We start from the raw sequence: 21,078 nt of genomic DNA, 5'->3' as shown, positions 1-21,078 counted from the left end.
AAAAGCAAAGTTGGGGCTCGGTAATAGACCTGAGCTCATTTGAGGTCTTGAAGGCTTTACTATCCCAGAGTTTAATTCTATATTTATCAAGAAACTGATCACACTTGTCATGGATTTGAGTAGAGAAAAGGAAATGGCACCTGTCCTGTTCTCCATATATAGAAATCTTTGAGGATCCACAGAAGATACTATTCTGAAGATTTTAGATGCCTCCAATGAATGGGTGGAGCTTGATACAGGCCGAAATCGACCCCGTCGGTGGTTCTACTCACTAGAATCTTAGAATTATGTACATGTATTGAGATTTCGATCTACAGCATATATTGTACGATGCAGTCCTCGAACCGCTGTTTTGGCTCTTACAGCACAAATATGCTGCTTTGATGCAATTACTCTTGAGAATAAATTCAACTTGCTGACTTATCCATTGTAAAGAGCAGCTGGAGTTAATGTTAATTATAGCCCGATAGCTGCTGGTCCAAAAATGGTTGGCTTACACTTCTAATAATCCACTGTTGTTAAACACAGTGCATCCTAAGATCGACTGATCGGAGGGATCCGGCACCGTTCAGGATCAAGCTTGGATGATTGCCATCAGATGGGAATTGATGCTGCCAGGAAGCGGACTTGTTGGTGGCCGACCCTGGTACCGCTTGAGATGGATCGAGCAACGGGCATCGATGACGTTGAATAGGATCACAAAATCAACCTGCAAGAATTAAGGTTCAGTGGTACTGGCAGGGTTTGAGGCCATCGAGAGTCGGATCGGTCAACGGGGTCCTAGGTGTTAGTATTGATTGGGATGCATGCGGGGAGGAGCCCTGTCGCGAGACAAATGAAGAAAGGACGATGGGGGTAGGGCTGAAAATGGGCTCGGGCCGCCCCGAAGCCCATCAGGCCGGTCGGATTTTGGGCTAGGCCCAAAAAAGTTCAAGCTGGGTTTAAGCTGAATTATAGAGCCAATTTATCGTTCGGACTGGGCACAGATATATCCTTGGCCCAATCTGGATCCGGCCCGAAGATTTGGAACCATCGCTCCTCCACTTTTTTGGAGAGCGAGCATTTGTTTGGAAGGAGAGAAGGCATATCTTTAGCTATTGGAATATTTATCTATCTATTTGGAACCGGCCCGCTGCATTTAGCTATTGGAACATTTATCTTTCCAGCTTTATTGACAGAATCGACGTATTCATAATTGTCCTTGAAGATTTGGAACCGTCGCTCCTTCTCCGCTGCATCCCTGTAGACCCGTCCATATTGAGCCATCCACTGCTCATACCTTTTCGAAATGGGCACACCAGTGGCATGAGCCGTGGCTCCGAAGACCCAAATACCCAAGACCATGAATGATGCAGGAGCTAGGTGGTTAAGTGGCTATTTGATATTGGAGGGGATGGGGACACAGCCACGGTGGCTTGAGTGATTATATGGAGGGTTTGGCTTAGAAGAAACCTGGAACTTTGTGCGTCCTCTTGACGCGCATCACATGTCTTCCAGAGTTTGATGAGCGGTAGCCGATTTGGTTGAGCATTCACACTCGCTGGAAGACGCGTCGTGCGCTTCAGAAGAAGACCCGAGTCGCCTAGTGAGCCACAATATAATTGTACCAAATGAGAATTGCACCCCTAATTTCGGCCTGGCCGGGTTGCTATCAGTCGCCTCTTGATTTTTGTACATCACATCTTGTTGCATTTGAACGAGTCTTTGCATCCGGCCTCTGGTCCTTTTTCTTTTTCTTGATTTTAAAAAAAAAAATCTTGGGCTAGCTTGCGATGATTTGCTAAAACAAAGAAGGTAAACAGAGGGGAAAAAAAAAAAAAGGGGAAGAATAAGATGAAGAAGATGATGACTATCTGATGCAATTTTTATGGACGATGCAGATCGGTTCATACCACCAAGTCTATCAAAAATTTCATTTTCCTTTTTCATCTTTATTTCAGCATTAATTTTTGGATATATCTAGCTTGCAATCAAAAACATCAACCACTACAACAAAGGCTCATGCTATTATCAAAAACATCGACCACTACAACAAAGGCTAAAGAAGCTTGACCTTAAAATTCATATTAGATGGGAAAGAAACCAACGGATTTTCAAATTTGAAACAGTTTCATCGATAGAGATATAGAGATTGGTATTATTTCTACACCGAGACTAGAGCTCAACTGCCAAAAAGGAAGTATGCAAGTAGATTCTTGCGATTCTCCAACAGTCTTTGACGTGACATCCCAATATCTTGAGTAACCACGTCTCATCCCGGAGCTTGTCATTAACAAACTATTGCAATCCGTTTGATATTAAAAGAAATACGGTTCAAAGAGTTGGACAAAGAAAAGCCTCGATAGTCGAAAGCTTGTTAATCACAACATGCAGATTCTGTAAAGTATCAAGGTGATCCTTCTTTAGTCTAGCAATGGGGTGAAAAGTTACCCCTGCTTCATCAACTTTTCCTTTTTTTTCCTATGTAATACCCAACTCTAGATTACTTGCATTTGGTACATTGATCAGACTACATTAATGCCATGGAAATCACTTAAGTAATATAATACACCACATTGATCAGACTACATCCTCGCTCGTCAACACTACATAATAAAGCTGAACTTTGAACTTAGATTTTTACTATGCCTTTTTTTTCTTTTTGAAGGAGAAAGTTTCGTTTGTTTCTACGTTGATGGCAAGAAGCTTCATTGGGACACTGCCCTAGGTCACATGGCACGGGACCACAAAAGTCCGGCTTCAATCCAAGTATAATGGTACAAATTAAATTCAAAATGGGTGGGGCACGGATTCAACAAGAACCACAGCAGAAAAGACCGGCAGCCAATTCTTTCTAACAAAGTATTATAGTGGCAAAAAAATCCACCGACAGTATAGCTGGAAGAATGTTTGCTCTTTGTCAGTCAGACCACGCCTTAGATATTTTTGAAATTTGGACTAGTCATATATACCATTCTACAAGGAAATAAGTATAGCCAGGTCTCTGCTTTTGGACAATGCCTTAGCATCGCCTTGAACTAGTCATAAAAAATCAACTTGCCCTTTCACTGAGGGAACTCATCTCGGTCATATATAGGCTTTCTCAGATTTTGGGTTCCCTTGGCCGGACGCATCGACTGCTTGTGACAAAAATTGACTTGGAAAGAGATAGACTAGCATGATGGCAATATTTTGATAAAGGGCCAAATATATATATACAGCTTTATCTCTGCATGTTGCGAAGTTATTTCCATTTTTTGAATCCTATAACATCCAGATTATGATAGAGATATTTTACTATTAATCCAAGAATTCTTTCAGCATAACATATTAAAAGATTTTTTTTTTTTGGTTGATTATTAAGGGAATCTAGATGATTCTTTGTTTTTGTTCTATGTTTATTTCGTTAGTTGAGATGCAACCTTTTTTTTTAATATAAAAAAAGAGATTTTTTTTTTTCTTTATCAAAAGTTGCATATATAAGCTTACATGCTGAGCAGTACATGTCAAACAATATGATTTGATATGTTAAGTGAAATTTCTTGTTGATAGAAGTGATCTTTAATATTCTCTTTCTCAGGAAAAGTGAATTTGATTTATTGATGAAAAACATGGAAATGCTTATGCATTAGTTTTTGATGTGGACTAGCTCCCATTCTATGGTAGCCTGGTTGGTGTTTGGCACCTATGCCATTAACGGACTAATTTGATGTTATGCATTAAATCAGTTATAATTTTTTGGATGGTATGTATCAATTTGGCTGTGACATACCATGCTTGCTCATGAAGTTCACTCACAATATACCAAAAAATTTACAAGAAAACATAGTTGATGCTAGGTCTCAACATGTGATCCAAATTAGGCCGAGCCCGGACCCAGGGCCCGGCTTAAGACTCGATTGGACGTGGATCTAGGGTCTGAGTATTACTTACAAAATTAATGTGGGTTCGCAAAGTTTTATCCAAGGTGCCACCGACCAGGCTCATTAAGTCAACATTGCTCGGTCCAAACCTCACCCTAGTCTATGATATGTACTGAGCAGAGACCAAGTTAGCAGCCTGCAAATTAGATCTAACCAGCAAGACTCAGCTCTTCAAGTTGAGATGGCTCTCCTCAATTCACAGCTAGACTCGAGATAGAGTTTTGGATTTGAAGCCAAATGACATTCCTACTAGTATTTTTTTTTTTGAAAAAAGACGGGCAACTTAGGAGCCACATTCGAAATGGTAAACCTCATTTGTTAAATCTATGTTCTCAATTGATCAATGCAGTTTATGATGATAAGATTGTCAATAGATTAAATCAGAATTTAAAATTTCATACATAAAAAAGCAGAAAAGAAAAACCTTATTTCCTTTTTTTAATTTTATCTAAGCAAACCCGCTTCATGAAGAGATCATATTGTGAAGAATCAATCCAAGCCTCAACAAGCAAACAAAGTATGAGATGAACATATACGCTATAATGTTGAAACCCAGATTTGTGTAGAAATCCAAGATCACATCATGACTTACTTAAATGAAGTTCGAGTACAATTTCATGCTTCAAATTTACATTGAAGAAATGGTGGCATGATTGAAATTAAGACTGATCCATAAACACAAGCTGGTACCAATCGCCAATATCATACAGAAATAGGAGAGAGTTTCCGAATTCATGCAGTTGGATAAGAAGCCTCCATGGCAATGCCACAGAGCCCTTCAGCCGCATCAACATCTCGTTCCATCCTTATGTATCCGCTCTCACCCCACGACTTACCCCATGAGTTCTTCACCAGCCAATACTTAATCCCATCGGCAGTCTTCCCGTAGCCAACAGCAGTAACACCATGGTCCAATTCAGTTCCACAGGCACCAGTGAATACACCACTTTTATACAACTGAAAGTCCGAGCCACCGGCATCAATGGCAACTGACACAGGCTGGTTGGCCACAGCCTTCAAGAGGGCTGACTCGCTGTTTGAAGGGACATCTTCATAGCCACTGATGGTGGCTGCACTAGAGGATGCCTTGTTGGCGTTGCAAGTGCCATCCGATGCCTTGTAAGGATAGTTACTCTCTGTTGTTAAACCTCCATTGTCAATAATAAATTGGAAGGCATCATCCATTAGACCACCATTGCATCCTTGGTCCTCACCATTAACGTCACAATCCACAAGCTCTTGCTCCGACAAAGAGATTAACTTGCCGGTGCTGAGTTTTGTGATACCTTCTGTTGCCGCCACAGCAGAGAAAGCCCAGCAGCATCCTATTGCGATTGCATGCATCCGATATTAGTTAACCAGTTAATGCGATGTTAATCAAAGAACTAGAACTAACTCGTACTCGATGTGACCAGAAATTTTTTCATTACCACATTCGCCTTGATCCTTGATGGGAGTGACTGCACCCTCGGTCCTCCAGTCTATGCTGGTGGGCGCGGCTGTCACATTTTGGTACCTGAATGTCTTGGCTGGCTTCATGATCTTGGGCTTGTATCCATTGTGAGATGCTTTGAACTCCTCGTTGGTTAGGTCTGCAAATTGGTTGATTCCAAGCTCGTATTTTCGGTCACCAGCCTTGTTGACAGACTCGACGTACTCCACGTTAGCCTTAAAGATTTGGTACCTGTACTCCTTCTCAGCTGCATCCTTGTATTCTCGTCCGTATTCAGCCATCCACTGCTCGTGTCTTAACCTCATGGGCAAGTCACCGATTGAACGGGACTTGGTTCCATAGGCCCAAATAGCCAAGATGGCCAAGGTAATCCACAAGCATTGGTGGCTAAAATAAGCCATGGGGCTGTTCAGCTGTGGCAAAACTAAGAACCGATTTAGGTGGTCGATGAGGCTGTGAAGATGCACTAACATGGTTCGAGTTTATATAAGGGTTGGAGCAGGGGAATTCCGTTAGAGCGCAGCAGATAAAGACTTGCTACGTGCTCCTACCAAAAAAAAAGGACTTGCTACGTGCCGTGGAGATAGAAACGAGGGGGATGGGTTGACCAATCATACAATTTATAATAGCTGGAACGTACCGTGCGGTCTGTTGTCTAAGTTGCAATTTCTTTTATTTTGCGGGAGTGGGTTGCATCCTACACAGGTTCTTCTTGGCGGATAGCTTCATCCACGTTGGGCATCAAATATAGAACTTATGGGGTCCAACATGCATCACAAGCAGATCTTTTGAAGATCCATATATTTCGTCTGATTTCCACTATATATTGGTATGATTTTGTTTATACGATCAAGAAATCAAAATAATGACTTTTAACTAGTGTTTTTGGATGCAATCGGAGATATTATAATTGATATTAGAGCAGACATGGTCCATGACTTATATGGATCAAAGAAAATTGTAGCATGGATCTATTTAAGCTGATCATGATTGAGATGCTTGCGATTAGATTTATTGTATTCGTAATTAGATTTGAAATGATTTGGATCCTTAATATGGTGAGAAAATGGAAGCTTAAATAATGGGAGTATATAAGGACACAAGCAGATGTGCTTGAGCTGACTGAACAACAAGACGAACAGCTAGAGACGTGTGAAACTTTTTTATAATGTTGTTATATCAGCTATTGTCATGCAATTTATTGCTTTACATCTTTTTATAATGGATGTTAAGATCTGATTATACATGATTTTTATATGTGCTTAAACTATAAATTAAGATCTTCTAGTTGAGTATAATTCACTTTTCCTCCTACTTACTTTTTGCTCATTTTTGAATATTTTGCTTGCAACGACCCAATATTTAATTCCTAAAAAGATTTTTAACCTGTAGAAATCAAAATCTCCAATTTCATATTTAAAGATAAATACTCATAAGTTCAACAAATTTAAAAAAAAAAATTCAAAAAAATCAACAACAAGAATTACTTTTTGTGCATAAAGACCATATTATGAGATGATATAGTCCCTTTTTATCTTATTCACTTATGCAAGAAGAAACAAATGACATTCACTCTGTTTCTTAATGCGGATGCAACCTTGATTTTTGGTAGATTAATATTTCTAAAATATTTTTTGTTAGCTAAAATTGAGTTCATACAAAGATATTTATTAAAGTCAATTTAATGAGATCAATCAAAGGTTTTATCTTACAGAAAAGAAAAAAAAAAATATATATATATATATATATATAGAGAGAGAGAGAGAGAGAGAGAGAGAGAGTAACATGATTCAGTATTGGACGGGTTTGCGATGCTCAAGACAAATTTGAACAACTACCGCTCCAACTAGAAGATCATTGCAAGAAGAAGAAAATATATGAAGAGAAATAAATTTGAAGCGCTTGCGTGTGCGCGCGTGCATGCATCTGTGTGTGTGTATATATATATATATAGCAAGTGACAAATATATAGGACCATGAGTACTTTGAACTTTCAATACTTTAATAACCATTAGAAATGGTGGCTGGTACAATAGACATTGATGCAAAACATATATAGGAGGCAGCTCACGTTACGATTTTAGATAGAACTGGGAAAATTATTGCAGGCTAAAGTTATAACAAAAAAACATATAGCTAATGAGATGCCATGCTGGAGGAATCCTTTCCAATTCATGCGGTTGGATAAGAAGCTTGCATGGCAATGCCACATAGACCTTCTGCATCATCGGTGCCCCGGAGCAACCTCATATATCCATTTTCACCCCAAGTGGTACCCAAAGAATTCTTGAGCAGCCAATATTTGGTCCCATCCTCAGCTGTCCCGTAACCAACAACAGTCACAGCATGGTCAATATTAGTTCCACATGGGCCCGTGAAGATGCCACTGGAGTACTTCAGGAAGTCTTGCCCACTACCCTCAATGCCAACTGAAACAGGCTGCTTCGAGACTGCCGGTAAGAGCGAGGACTCATCATTTGCGGGCACGTTCTCGTAGCCGCTGATAGTAGCTGCCGATGATGATGCCTTGTCGGTATCACAAGTGCCATCGGCTGCCATGTAAGGGTAATTATCTTCAGTTGTTATCCCTCTATTATCAATGACGTACCGGAAGGCACGAGTCATGAGTCCCCCGCTGCATCCATTGTTTCCATCGCTGACATCACAGTCCACAAGTTGTTGCACTACAGTAAAAAAAAAAATTAACCATCATTTTTTGTCGATGCTTTTTGGAAGCATCGATAGGTTGCGCTGACCTGCCAACATTTTTAAAAAGCATCGTGTTTTCAACGATGCTTAAAAACATAATAAAATTTCAGCATTGTCAACGCAGATACTTTTAGCAAAAGCATCGCTAAATAAAAAAAATATCAATGCTTTTTTGCATCATTATTTAACAACACTAAAAAGCATCATTATATTCGCTTAATCCGACCCCCATTTTCCAGTGCCCTAATCTATCTGCCGCCGCCCCCTCCCACCCATTCCTCCCATTCCCCCTCCCGACCCCCATCTCCTCCGATTCTCCGCCATCGGCACCGCACCCGCCGTCTACGTCGCACCGTCGTCCGCCGCTCTCCTCTGCTGCCGCATCCGTCCACGCCGCACCCATGCTGCCGCCCTCCTCGAAGCCACCCGACCGGCCCTCCTCTCCTCCCCCCTCCCGGCGGCCGTCTTCGCAGGCCCAAAAGACCCCCCCGGTCCCCCTCCCCGACCCGGCCGCATCCCACCATCCCCCTCCCCGACGCCGTACCCCACTACCCCCCACCCCACCACCCCCCGCCCCCCCCGGCCCGGTGGGTTGGAGTCGAGTCTCCTTTTCGATTGCTTCCAAAAGGAGTTTTGTGAAGGCGATGCGACAATCTCCGGTCGTAGTCTGAAAGAAGCCCTCCGCCTTCTCGTTTTCACAGTTTCAGGTGTAAGTCTCCTGTTAATCACCTCGTCGGAGCTTGTTTGCCTGTCGTTTCTTTTCCTTGATTTGTTGCATTTTCTGTCTTCGATTTGTTTTCTGTGTATGATTGCTTTATTATGTTCGATTTGCTTCTACTTTCTTTCTTTCTTTCGTTGTCAGTCCAGTTAGTTCATTGCACACTAAGTCCAGCCTTCCAAAAAGTTTCAAGAATTGGACCATTGATCCTATTATGTGACAGGTTAAGAGCATTGATCCTATTCATAATTCTAATTTCCAGCAGATTTCACCTGTCCTCTGGTTTGCGCATGTACTTAAGAATTTCTAGGATATGTTTCATCCTCTTAGATGAGTTGAGGTTCAACCAATTTACTTAAAAATTCTTCTACAGCCAATTGAATTTTTGTTATGCACCATTCCAGAGGATTTCAAATCCTATACAACCCTAAGGATAGGAAACTCCAAGAATGGGACATGTGGAAAATCTTCATATTTGATGCATGATATTAGGTCAAAAATTTTTATATAGATGAACAAGTCCTAATCCGTCTAAGCCGATCTTAAGAACGGTTCCCTTGACATATTTATTCGAGTCAAAATCTTCTACCTAACGTGCTGCATTAGCACTAAGATCTTGCTCGTACACCCGCGCTCACTACTAGAGACCCACAGAAGGTAAATTATTTCTTTGTTAGAGGTCAAGTTGCATAACACCATCTTCTAATTGCATCATAGTACCATAAACAAAATAATTAATAATCTAAATAGGCAACAAATTGTTAAACAGTAGTCACTGGTTTTAAGCAATCATTGCAAGACCAGGCAGCAATACACACACCCACACACACACTTTTGTGTGTGTATAACAGTGTTTTGATATCTATTTTGTTAGGGAGGGAGTGTTGGATTTGATGTTGCTTTTTGTTCTTTCTGTTTGGGGATGGTCGTGGCTGTAGGGTTAGGGCAGTTGAAATGACATTATGCGCTGTAGGGTTCCAAGAAATGATATTGTGCTGTCGATGATCGCTTCTCTAGCTTACACGATCCTCATCATACTCACAATGATTGGTCTTCACAAGAAGTCTCAGTAACATTTGAAATCAGTGATTTTATCTAGGTTTGCTTATCTATATGTTTTATTGGTTGCAGAAGAGAAGTGGAATTGTATTTGAAAAAGTTGTGTTAGGTATTATTTATTCTCTTTTTGCAGTTTGTCAAAATTGGGTGTAACGTTGCATTAATAAAGTATCCCACTTCTGCACGTAAAATGCATGGATATGTCTGAAAACTTTGTGAAACCTATCCACATGGAACATCGGGACTTGAACGTTCTCCTTTTCCTCTCTACTAGATTGGCCGTCTCGCCTAGAAGTAATTGATCGTATAATTTATTCACTTCAGCAAACTTTCTAAGTTGGTCCAAACCTGATAACTGTGAAGGCAAAGCAGATTTTGATACTTCAAAGGATGTCTCAGGTTAATAATGCGACCTAGAAACTTAATACAGATTTTCGTATTGGAATTTGGGATGATACTCTGAAATGAGCAATCTCCAAGCAGAATATCTCATGAATGCAGATTCCATGAATCATATCTCATTCTTCCTTGCTTTCAGATTTCCTGCAGTGGAGATCTCTAGTTTAAGTTTTGGCCTTTTGGGTGATTCATTCCCAAGTCTTTTGCCATAGTAATTAACAAAAAGAGCCCCCTTCCTTGCATGGATTAACCAATTAATGATTACTATAAGAGTGAATAGAGATCCACAAATTTCAACTTAAGGCTTAATCAGTAATGTTCCACACCATAACCGTTTTCCTCCGAAACTACATTCTTTACATGGCTTGTTGCTTGTTGGTTAAACTTTGTAAAAGATTGGCAAAGCACAAATTTACATTAATTAAGTTGCTGCTTGTGTATCCCATTTCAAAAGTTGGATTTCTATATAGATTGACCTATAGAATTAATGCATTTTCTGAATGAGATTGGACCTTCTTTACCTATTAGTTGATGATAGCAAGCATTTACTATATAAATCATATCATATCTAGATGTATTTTTGAGTCTTCAAGTTATATAATGAACTACAATAGCTGTTATTTTTTTGGATTTTATGAAATGACTGATATTTTTTACTCATTGCATTAATATAGATTGTATAATTTTTCTTATTTTTAGATAAGTTGTAAGTTCGGTCATTTTTATCCTACAATAGACAAAAATTGGATAAATAAACCAAGGAATAGTAAAGAATATTTAGATGGAGTTCATGACTTTATTAAATTTGGTATGGAGAAAAGTAGTTTGAATGGGAAGATTTTATATCCATGTCAGAAATGTGTAAATAATTCTTCTTTAGATCTACAAATTGTTGAAGAATATTTGGTATGGAATAGTTTTTTAAGAGATTATACCGACTGAATTTTTCATGGGGAATCTATGTTGCCATCATTATGTAACCAACTCCTGACTCATTTTGGATCCACTAGCCTACAAGACAATTCTGTAAGAGATAATGATATAAGGGGTTTGATCACAGATGCTTTTGGACTTGGTGTTCAAAATTTAGAAAAATTCAGTAGTATACAAGAAACAGTTGGGATGTTTGATGGATGTATGCATACGGAACGTATGCATGTTGAGGAGCCTATACATACATCTAATGATGAGACAGCTCGTTAGCGCACTTTAATGAAAGATGCAGATGAAAAATTATATCCGGATTGTACGAAATTTTCTAAGATTTTTTTTCTTATACATTTATTTCATTTAAAATATTTGAATGGATGGTCTGAGAAGAGTTTTATCATACTGCTCAAGTTATTAAAGGATGCATTTTCAGAAAGCACTCGTTTACCACCATCATATTATAAAGCCAAGAAAGTAGTAAAAAAATTGATTCTTGGATACGAAAAGATTCATAGTTGTCCGAAAGATTGTATGTTATATCGGAGTGAAAATGCTAATCAAGAGTCATGCAATGTATATGGATCTTCAAGATGGATAACACAAAAAGAAAATCGAGACGATGTACTGAATGAATTGGATGCAACGCGGAGTAAAAAAAAACTGGTGAAGGTATTGCGTTACTTTCCTCTTATACCTAGATTGAAAAGGATTTATGCATCATCAAAAACAGCTTCATCAATGAGATGGCATGATGAAAGACATACAAAGAATGGAATGTTGAGACATCCAGCAGATAGTCTTCAATGGAAAGTATTTGATGATAGGCATCCTGATTTTGCCTCTGATGTTCGCAGTATTAAGTTTGGCTTAGCTTCTGATGGCTTCAATCCATTTTGGACCCTGAGTTCTACCTACAGCACTTGACCAGTCATTTTGATACCTTACAATTTGCCACCATAGATGTGCATGAAACAATCATCACTTATCTTGTCAATGGTTATTCCAGGAGATAAGGGTCCAAGCAATGATATTGATATTTTTCTACAGCCTTTAATAGAGGAATTGAAACAGTTGTGGGAGGATATTGATGCATTTGATGCTTCCAACGGCCAAACATTTAAACTACGGGCAGCTTTGTTATGGACTATTAATGATTTTCTAGCATATGCCAATTTATCTGGCTGGAGTACAAAGGGACGGGTCGCATGTCCTTGTTGTGAAAATTCAACACATTCAATTTAGTTAAAACATGGAGGTAAATTTTGTTACATGGGACATCATCGATGGTTGGAAGCAAATCATCCTTTTCAATTTCAAAAAGATTTGTTTAATGGTATTATAGAATTGGGATGTGTCCCTATTCCACCTTCTGGAACTAATGTTTATAGACAAATGGATGGCATCAATTACAGCTATGGTAAGCACTCAAAGTTCTCTAAAAAAAGAGGAAGGGATGATGTTGAAAGCTCAATGCACGAAGGGTTACCAGAGGAAATCAGTATCAGTATTATAGATGCAGAGGTGTTTCAAGATCCAGACAATTATTTCAAGGATGAAAATAAGGAAGACACACAGATAGCATCTACACAATAGCCCAGTAAATATTTATGAAAAAAATGAAGTATCTTTTTTGACTTACCTTATTGGAAACATAATCTTATTCGGCACAATCTTGATGTCATGCATATAGAGAAGAATGTTTATGATAATTTACTTGGAATATTTTTAAACCTTGATGGAAAGACTAAAGATAACATGAAGGTGCATCTTGATTTAAAAGAAATGGGTATCTGACAGGAGCTTCATCCTAAAATGCTTGCTAATGACAGAATTTATGTGCCTCCTGCATGTTACACAATGTCTGCTCGAGAAAAGGATAATTTTTTGAGAGTTTTGAAAAGTATCAAGGTACCTGATCAATATGCATCAAATATTTCACGATGTGTGCATCTAAAGGATTGAAAACTTTCAAATCTTAAAAGTCATGATGGTCACATATTGATGCAAGATATCTTTTCAATAGCTTTAAGATCGTCATTGCCGAAACAAGTTGTTGCAATTGTACTTTGATTATTGTTATTCTTTAAGGCATTATATTCAAAAATTATTGATCCTCGGAAACTTGATCAGTTAGAGTCCGATATTGCAATTACACTTTGCCAAATGGAAAAAATTTTTCCTCCTGAATTTTTCACAATTATGGTACATCTGCTCATTCACCTAGCTTCAGAAGTTAAAGTTGGTGGACCGGTATATTATAGATAGATGTATCCTATTGAGAGGTATTATTGCAAATCTTAAATCTTTTGATAATTTTAATAAAAATAACAGCATACTGATATTTTAATAAATATTTAATTCTTGAAGGTATCTTGTGCGTCTTAAAGATTATGTGCGAAATAGAGCCTATCCCGAGGAATCGATTGCTGAAGGATATATTGCTGATGAATGTTTGACATTTTGTTCAAGATATCTTCAAGGTATAGAGACTATTTTTAGTCAACCTCAACGGCATAATGACTTTATGGAGAATGCAGAACTGTATAAGTTCTCAACTGCTGGAAAATTCTTGAGAAGAGTTGAAAGTATTATACTTGATCAAAAATCCTTAGCACAAACACATCGTTATGTGTTACTTCATAGTGACATAATATTTGACCATCGCAGGTTAGTATATTTAAGGCATGATATCAAGATTTAAATTTTATATTAGATATAATATTCTAAATGATATATTTATATTTTATACAGTGAATTTTTAATTTATCAGAGATGAGCCAATCATAACATTCGTCCTAATGCAAAGATTGAACAGCGATGGTTGGTCGAGTTATTCTCTATGTGGCTTTCGAATCAGATGTGATTTATATTTAATTATATGATATATTAATTTTTGATACATATTTAATATTAGATAACTCAACAGCACTTCATATCATTTTTTTTAGGTATCAAAGATGATGGAGAGAAATAATTCAGATGAACTAATAGCTCTTGCTCAAGGACCTAACAAGATTGTGAATAGATATAACGGTTTCATAATTAATGGCTTTAAATTTCATACTAGAGAACGGAAGAAATTTAGAAAAATACAGAATAGTAGTGTTATGGTGGAAGCGGATGAAAAATCCTATTATGGTACACTTAAAGATATCTATGAGTTGGATTATTATGAAAAATTTAAAGTAGTATTGTTTAGATGTGATTGGGTAGACATAAACTCATCAAGGGGTTTGAAACAAGATAAAAATGGATTTACACTTGTAAATTTTTCAAGGTTGATACACACTGGTGTGTTAGTGAAGGATGATCCATTCATTTTTTCATCTCAAGCTCGTCAAGTATTTTATGTACAAGACACAAAAGATAAAGATTGGTTTACTGTCATCAAAATAAAACCTAGAGACTTATATGATATGGGAAACCAAGTGGAGGATGATGATGATGACACTTATACACAATATATGCCCTACAATTTTATACCAGCTGATGATTTAAATGCTACGACGACGTTGGTTAGGACAGAATTTGAAAGAAACACTATTGCTTAATTGTTACTGGTAATAATTATTTATGATGTATATAATTTGCATTAATTATTGTGTTATTTTACTTCATATATTAACTGATTCTACCTTTTATTTATATAAATGCTAGGTGACATCATGCGTCGCAAGGGACGATATGCTGGTGTGCAGTTCCAATTTTCACAGACAGAGGTCGGTACGTCTTCTTCAGCACAGCAGCCTGAGGCCAGTTCAGCTGCACAGTATTTCGAGTCCTGTCCTTCTTCATCATCAGCACAGCACGATCCTCCTGTTCATCAGCCAGATGATGAGACACGTGCAGGGTATATATTATCTTCCATGTAATTCTATTTTTATTTTATTTTATATATATTTATGATATCGTTACTTTTATGTATTTTTTGCAGACGGATCCGGGAGAGTACACCCCAGACGCGGACCCACAGTAGTACGAGATGTGTGGCAGATGCATGAGAGCGAGAGAATTGTTGTGGAGTGCAATCAGCTAGGTCAGCCAATTAAGAAAGCTGCCTGCTTATTGACTTCATTTTTGGGGACTGTTGCTCGGAGGCCTCAGCTATGTCTGTTGGGCTATACAAAATGGAATGACATGCTTTCAACGTACAAAGTTGAGCTCCTCCAAGTTATAGAGGTAATGAATTGATGTTCATGCTGTATATTAATTGTTAATCACTTATATAATTTATTTTATTTAATTTTTTTTTTATAGAGCAAGTTTGTTCTCCCTCCATCCACTCATGATTTTGTAATGAAATCTCTCAAACGCAAATAGAAAGAATATAGAGCACAATTGAAGAGGGACTATATGAGACAGGGTATGACAGAGGAGGAGGTTGCTAGGAATTATCCTCCTGATATACCCCCTCATCAGTGGATGGAGTTGGTTCATTATTGGTTCTTCGAGAGGGCACAGATATATTATCTGCTCATTATCTTTTCTTTTAAATATTTTATAAAAATATTGATTTATATTGTATATTATATATTATACATATAACAAGTTCTTTACTTTATTTTACAGACTTATTCTGCTATTAGTAGAGCTGCACGAGCAGCTCAGTCTGTTCCTCATATATTGGGGTCGAAGAGTTATGTACGACTCCGACAGGAGTTTGTATGTTCCTTAAACTTTCATAATTAACTTTTAATTTTTATGTTGAAATAATTATATAACTAATATCATAATGTATCGTGGACCATGTCTGTATCATGATACTCATATATTTTTTTAAATTATTATAACTGTTTGCTTAAAATTGAAATTATTTATGTAGGTGGATGAGCATGGGAGGGAACCCGATAAAGTGAAGTTTTGTCGGATGACTCATACTCATCAGGATGGTACTTTTATTCGAGATGAGTCAAGAGATTTATATGTACGGCATTATTAATATTCTATTTTTTATAATAATTTTAATTTAATTTTGTTAGCTATTAATGTATAACTCTTGTTTTCAAAATAAATACAGGAGAGGACTACATCTCTCATTGCGGAGCGTGACGATGAGTCCGCAGCATCTACGCAGCAGAGCCGTATCGAAGCCGAGATGTTCATAGAGTTGATGGGACCAGAGTGCTATGGCTGAGTAAGGGGTTATGGAGTAGGAGTCACCCCCACTCAGTTATCTGAGGTTAGTAGATATACGCAGCATGCTGCAGTAGATACTCAGGATTCATGCGTCCGCAGACTCGAGGCGGAGATACAGGAGATTAGATAGAGTCGTGCCGCTGAGATGGAGGAGATGCGACAGAGCCGTACCGAGATGCAGGCCATGAGGGGACAGATTGATCGGCTTACATCTTTATTAGAGATGTATGGCCCATCTCAGGTAAACACATATTATTAAATATATATTTTTGTATTAATTTAATGATCTATATATTTTTATTTATAGATATGCAAATCACGCTTTTCATATATTTCTTGTCGACTCCTGAAACATCAGGCACCCGTCGAGACAGCGGCACGTCACGTGGAGACAGCGACGACCATCCGCCTGTAGATTGACATCATTTTATTTTTATTGTAGTCTTATATTTTCTGTATGCTTTTAGTTAGGTTAAACTCTTGATTGTAATGGATGATTAGTACTTTATTTTTATTTATATAAAACAATATCTTTTGGTTTGGTTAAATTTGCTATTGAAGTTTGCTTTTGATGTGAATGGTGGTGATTATACAGGTTTATGTTTGAATAATTGATATAATTTTGTACATAAATGTATGTATTCTTTTTTTTTTTGTATATAAAATCTGAATATTTTTTTTTCTGTTAAAAAAATTAACGATGCTTATAAGCGTCGTTAATAGATTGATTAACGACGCTTATAAGCATCGCTAGTGACTTAACTGCCGATATTTCGAAAAGCGTCTTGGTAGAGTAGAGGACGCGTTGTCATTAACGACGCTAAAAAGTACCGGTAAAATTTAATTTTATGATACTTTAAAGCGTCGTTAGAAAATATTACGATGCTTTTAAAAAGTGCCGGCACTTTTCGTCTCCACTCTTATATAGGCGATGCTTTCGCGATATTTTTTGAAACATCGTAAAGATTATTTCCGACGCTTATTAGCATCGTAAAATATCTTTTATAGCATCATCTTTTACTATTTTCACTGTAGTGTTGCTCCGACAAAGAGACCAACTTGCCGGTGTTGATTTGAGTAATCCCTTCAATGGCTGCTACAGAAGAGAATGCCCAACAGCACCCTACATACATGTTGTTGGTTAGATAACTCGTTCGATGTTACTTAGTAGCATCTTTCATGTATCTTGCTATTCTTTAAATTTAAAAAACTCATTGAGAAGAATAACCCACTGTACATTATATACGTCTTGCCACATTGGCCTTGATCCTTGATAGAGGTAACTGCACCTTTGGTTCTCCAGTCTACGCTGTCAGACACGTCGGTCAAGTTGGCATACTGAAAGCTTCCTGTCGTGGATTTTGTAAAGCGCATGGGCTTGAATCCAAGATGGGAGGCTTTAACCTCCTCGTTGGTCATGTCAGCAAACTGATTGAGACCGAGCTTATATTTGCGATTGCCGGCTCTATTGACGGACTCGATGTAGTTGTAGTTGTCCTTGAAGATTTGGAATCGTCTCTCTTTCTCTTTTGTATCTTTGTAGACTCGCTCATACTGAGCCATCCACTGCTCGTGCCTTGTCGACATGGGCACGTCGGCAATGCCACGAGCCATGGCTCCAAAGACCCAAACACCTAAGACTATCAATGCAAGCACAAAACATCGGTGAGCCATTGCTGTGGAAAGACTTTGGAATGGTTCAGCTAAGTGGGGTTGAGTAGTTATTTAGAATTGGGGGGGATGTGGGCAAAGAGCTTGGGTAGCTTGAGTGTTTATATAGAGGTTTGGCTGGGAAGAGACCTGGAACTTTGTGTGTCCTCTTGACGCATAATCACACGTCTTCCAGAGCGTGATGAGCGGTAGCTGATTTGGCTGAATGTAGATGTCTCGCTCGTCCAATATTGCTGTGCGCGCGCTTAATGCTCTCTAGTAAACGTGTGATACGCTTCAGGAGAAGACCAGCCGAGTCGCCTCCTGGGCCACAATATAATGATCCAAACGAGAATTGCGCACCCAAATTCGGCCCGAGTGGCTATCAGTGGCCTCTAAATTTTGCATAACGAGTTTTAGGACGCGGACCGGTTTGCGCTACCAAGTCTATCAGATATTTGGTAAACAGGTGGTGGGTCTTCTTACCAAAATTTTAAAAAAAAACAGGCGGTGGGTCATTGTGAAGTCATAGTCATGCACCAATGACAATAAAGACGTGCAAGGAAGACGTAAGGTAATTCAGCATCTTAACTAGGTGATTTAACAATAATAATAATAAAAGAGACTACCGGAACCATATAATATTATCAAGTCTTTGAGGACCACCGGAACCATGATATATTGTGAGGTCTTTTGTGTGGTACAAATGTAACGTGAAAACAGATGTTTACTACTCATGTGTGTGTCCTATATATATATATATATAGACAGCAAACACATAGACAATTGACACCACCCGAAATTTATAACGGATTGAGAAAGAATTTGCTTACAAGTGTTCAAAACACTTGGTTAAACAAAATTTGGTTAATTAGTTGATAATTTAAGTGTTGATGGTTGTTGTATTTGCATATTTTATATCAATGGTGCGATTGATAAGAGAGGTGGATTCTTTATTTTTACCTATGATGCGAGGTCTTCATTTGTGAGTGACTTATTAGATTAAAGAAAAAGGGCTAAATCAACCTCCACAGAATTTGATTCGTAGATTCTTGATATGTATATCATACATACAATTTAAAAAAATAAAATATAATAAGTAAAGATGCCAAAATAATCTTTTGAGTGGATCAATCCTCCATTATCAAGAAGAAATCTAATTCTATGATAAAAGACTATGAGAGCCCACTTAGTATAAATATCATTGCAGTTATTTTAAAAATCGACCAAGTTCCAAAATGAAGCTTTATTGCTTCTTTTAATGATAAAGACTACAATTATTTTAGCAAGATCTTTTTTAGTTACGATTGCAAATAGTTCCTTCCTAAAATAATTCTTGCTTATCCAAAAAAAAAAAAGAAAAAGAAGATAGTCAACTGATGAAATAAATAAATCAATCTAATTCTAAGAAATCTTAGTTGATGCATTACTACTCATCATTTACTAGGATCAAATATTAAAATGCTGTATATAATGCATGACCGTGTTGATCACATGGAATTTTGCCATTCACATATGCATCACTTTGGAAACTAGAACTTGTATCAACAATCACCACCTCTTACTTCACAACAAAAGTTTATGGATCAGATCTTTCAGGGATGCAGTCTCAAAAAATTGGACCAGACATAATTATAATACGAGAGGTTGATAGCTTGGAAGGAGTTTGGAAACTCGCAAACGGGTGATGGATTGTGGGAGCAGCATTCCAAAGAGTGATGAGCGGCCAAGGACGTGTTTCGACAGACAATTTGTTTGTTTGTTTTGGAATCTGCGGCCGTTCGTCAAACTTAATTTTAGAAAACGAGTGCAAAGACTTTGGTAACGGTTAAGCAGCTATTTAGTACTGGAGGGGATGCGAGCAAAGAGCTAGGGTGGCTCGAGTGTTTGTATAGAGGCTGGGCGTAGAAGAAATCAAGAAACCTGGAATCTTACGTGCGCTCTTAACTTGCATCACACATCTCTAAAAGCGTGTTAAGCGGTAGCTGATTTGCTTGAACATAGACTGCGCTCGTCAAGAAATGCGTGACGCGCTTCAGGAGTAGACCGGAGTCGCCTCTTGAGCCACAATACAATGATCAAAACGAGCTTTGCGCACCCAATTTCGGCCCGAGTTGCTATCATTAGTCTTTGGGTTTCCGGCCTCCAAGATCAATAATAATTGGGCTTATGATGATTTGTTAAAACAAAAAGGAATGGAGAAAGAAGAAGAATAAGAAGATAATGCCATACGATTCTTTTGGACGACGCGGACCGGTTCACGTAACAAGTCTGCCAAATACTTCGTTTTCTTTTACGTATTTATTTCCACTTTATTTTTGGATTTATCGGGCTTGCAATTGATTAAGACCTACAGTAACTAGTCTGCAAAACTCTAGTCATACAACCGGACAAGTGTTGGGTCACACTGTAATATTTTAGACTGTTCCAAGAGTGGATGGTTACATGAGAAGTCATTATCATGCACCGATGGCATTGAGGGTTTATTTTTGATAGATAAATATCATTGAAAAGTTTATGATGAGTTTTTTTACCAGCCAACTTATCATATCTTTATACTTCTCTACACTGCTAAATTATTTTCCTCTGCACAATATTTATCCATAAAATGAATAGAAAAACTTATCCACTTGGAAGATGAGTAAATTATTTTCCCACTCATATATCGGTGAAATAATTTTTTTATTTTATTTCTAAAATATCACTAATCTTATAATAATAATAATATATCATATTATATTATTTTATGATTTAGTAATATAATATATAATATAACGAATATAATATGATATTATTATATAATAATAATATTTATATAATATAGGTTATTATAAAAAATATGGACATATTTTACTTACTCGAAAAATAATAATGCAAAAGAATATAGATAATAGTTGATGGAGCCACATTTCAATGCATAAAAAAATGATAATTAAGTTATTTTTCTATCTACATGTTGTCCGAAAATATTTACTAAAAAGAATACAAATTTTTGAATAATTTTTTTATCCCCAAGAAAACAGGTCCCAAAGAAAGACGGAAAGCAAGCCGACATCTTAGGTAGGTGGTTTTAAATAACAAATAGAGTTCCAGAACTAAATCATATTACCAAGCCATTAGTG

General features: G+C 37.6%; 3 protein-coding genes across 3 annotated transcripts in view; all 3 read right to left on the bottom strand.

Moving 5' to 3' along the window:
• The window catches only part of LOC105038893 (ananain-like), a 3,298-nt gene extending 2,032 nt beyond the window's left edge, over positions 1 to 1,266 (bottom strand). The window contains exon 1 of the mRNA XM_073251277.1: positions 1,126 to 1,266. Within this exon, the coding sequence (XP_073107378.1) occupies positions 1,126 to 1,266 (141 nt within the window). The remainder of the gene's footprint in view (positions 1 to 1,125) is intronic.
• A 3,167-nt stretch (positions 1,267 to 4,433) lies between these two features.
• Positions 4,434 to 5,809, bottom strand: LOC140855511 (senescence-specific cysteine protease SAG39-like). Its single transcript, XM_073251400.1, has 2 exons — positions 5,333 to 5,809; positions 4,434 to 5,227 (listed from the first exon to the last, which is right to left on the bottom strand). Exons 1-2 carry the CDS (start codon positions 5,754 to 5,756, stop codon positions 4,635 to 4,637), a joined length of 1,017 nt encoding a protein of 338 aa, XP_073107501.1. The 5' UTR covers positions 5,757 to 5,809; the 3' UTR covers positions 4,434 to 4,634.
• A 1,515-nt stretch (positions 5,810 to 7,324) lies between these two features.
• LOC140855510 (senescence-specific cysteine protease SAG39-like) lies at positions 7,325 to 18,012 on the bottom strand. The gene is made up of 3 exons (XM_073251399.1): positions 17,560 to 18,012; positions 17,337 to 17,429; positions 7,325 to 8,039 (listed from the first exon to the last, which is right to left on the bottom strand). Exons 1-3 carry the CDS (start codon positions 17,978 to 17,980, stop codon positions 7,528 to 7,530), a joined length of 1,026 nt encoding a protein of 341 aa, XP_073107500.1. The 5' UTR covers positions 17,981 to 18,012; the 3' UTR covers positions 7,325 to 7,527.
• Between the last annotated feature and the right edge of the window lie 3,066 nt (positions 18,013 to 21,078).

Source organism: Elaeis guineensis, chromosome 2 (assembly GCF_000442705.2).
Source record: "Elaeis guineensis isolate ETL-2024a chromosome 2, EG11, whole genome shotgun sequence".
In the NCBI taxonomy this organism is placed as follows: domain Eukaryota; kingdom Viridiplantae; phylum Streptophyta; class Magnoliopsida; order Arecales; family Arecaceae; genus Elaeis; species Elaeis guineensis.
This window is presented reverse-complemented; position numbering and strand designations above follow the sequence as displayed.

What these genes read in the sequence shown, in the direction of transcription:
- LOC140855510 (XM_073251399.1), bottom strand. Translation starts at nt 17,980, where the DNA reads ATGGCTCACCGATGTTTTGTGCTTGCATTGATAGTCTTAGGTGTTTGG. An exon ending in CAAGGATCAAGGCCAATGTG is followed by an intron (nt 17,430 to 17,559) that starts GCAAGACGTATA and finishes ACATGTATGTAG; the next exon opens with GGTGCTGTTGGGCATTCTCT. An exon ending in TTTGTCGGAGCAACACTACA is followed by an intron (nt 8,040 to 17,336) that starts GTGAAAATAGTA and finishes TTTTTACTGTAG; the next exon opens with TGCAACAACTTGTGGACTGT.
- LOC140855511 (XM_073251400.1), bottom strand. Translation starts at nt 5,756, where the DNA reads ATGGCTTATTTTAGCCACCAATGCTTGTGGATTACCTTGGCCATCTTG. An exon ending in CAAGGATCAAGGCGAATGTG is followed by an intron (nt 5,228 to 5,332) that starts GTAATGAAAAAA and finishes CAATCGCAATAG; the next exon opens with GATGCTGCTGGGCTTTCTCT.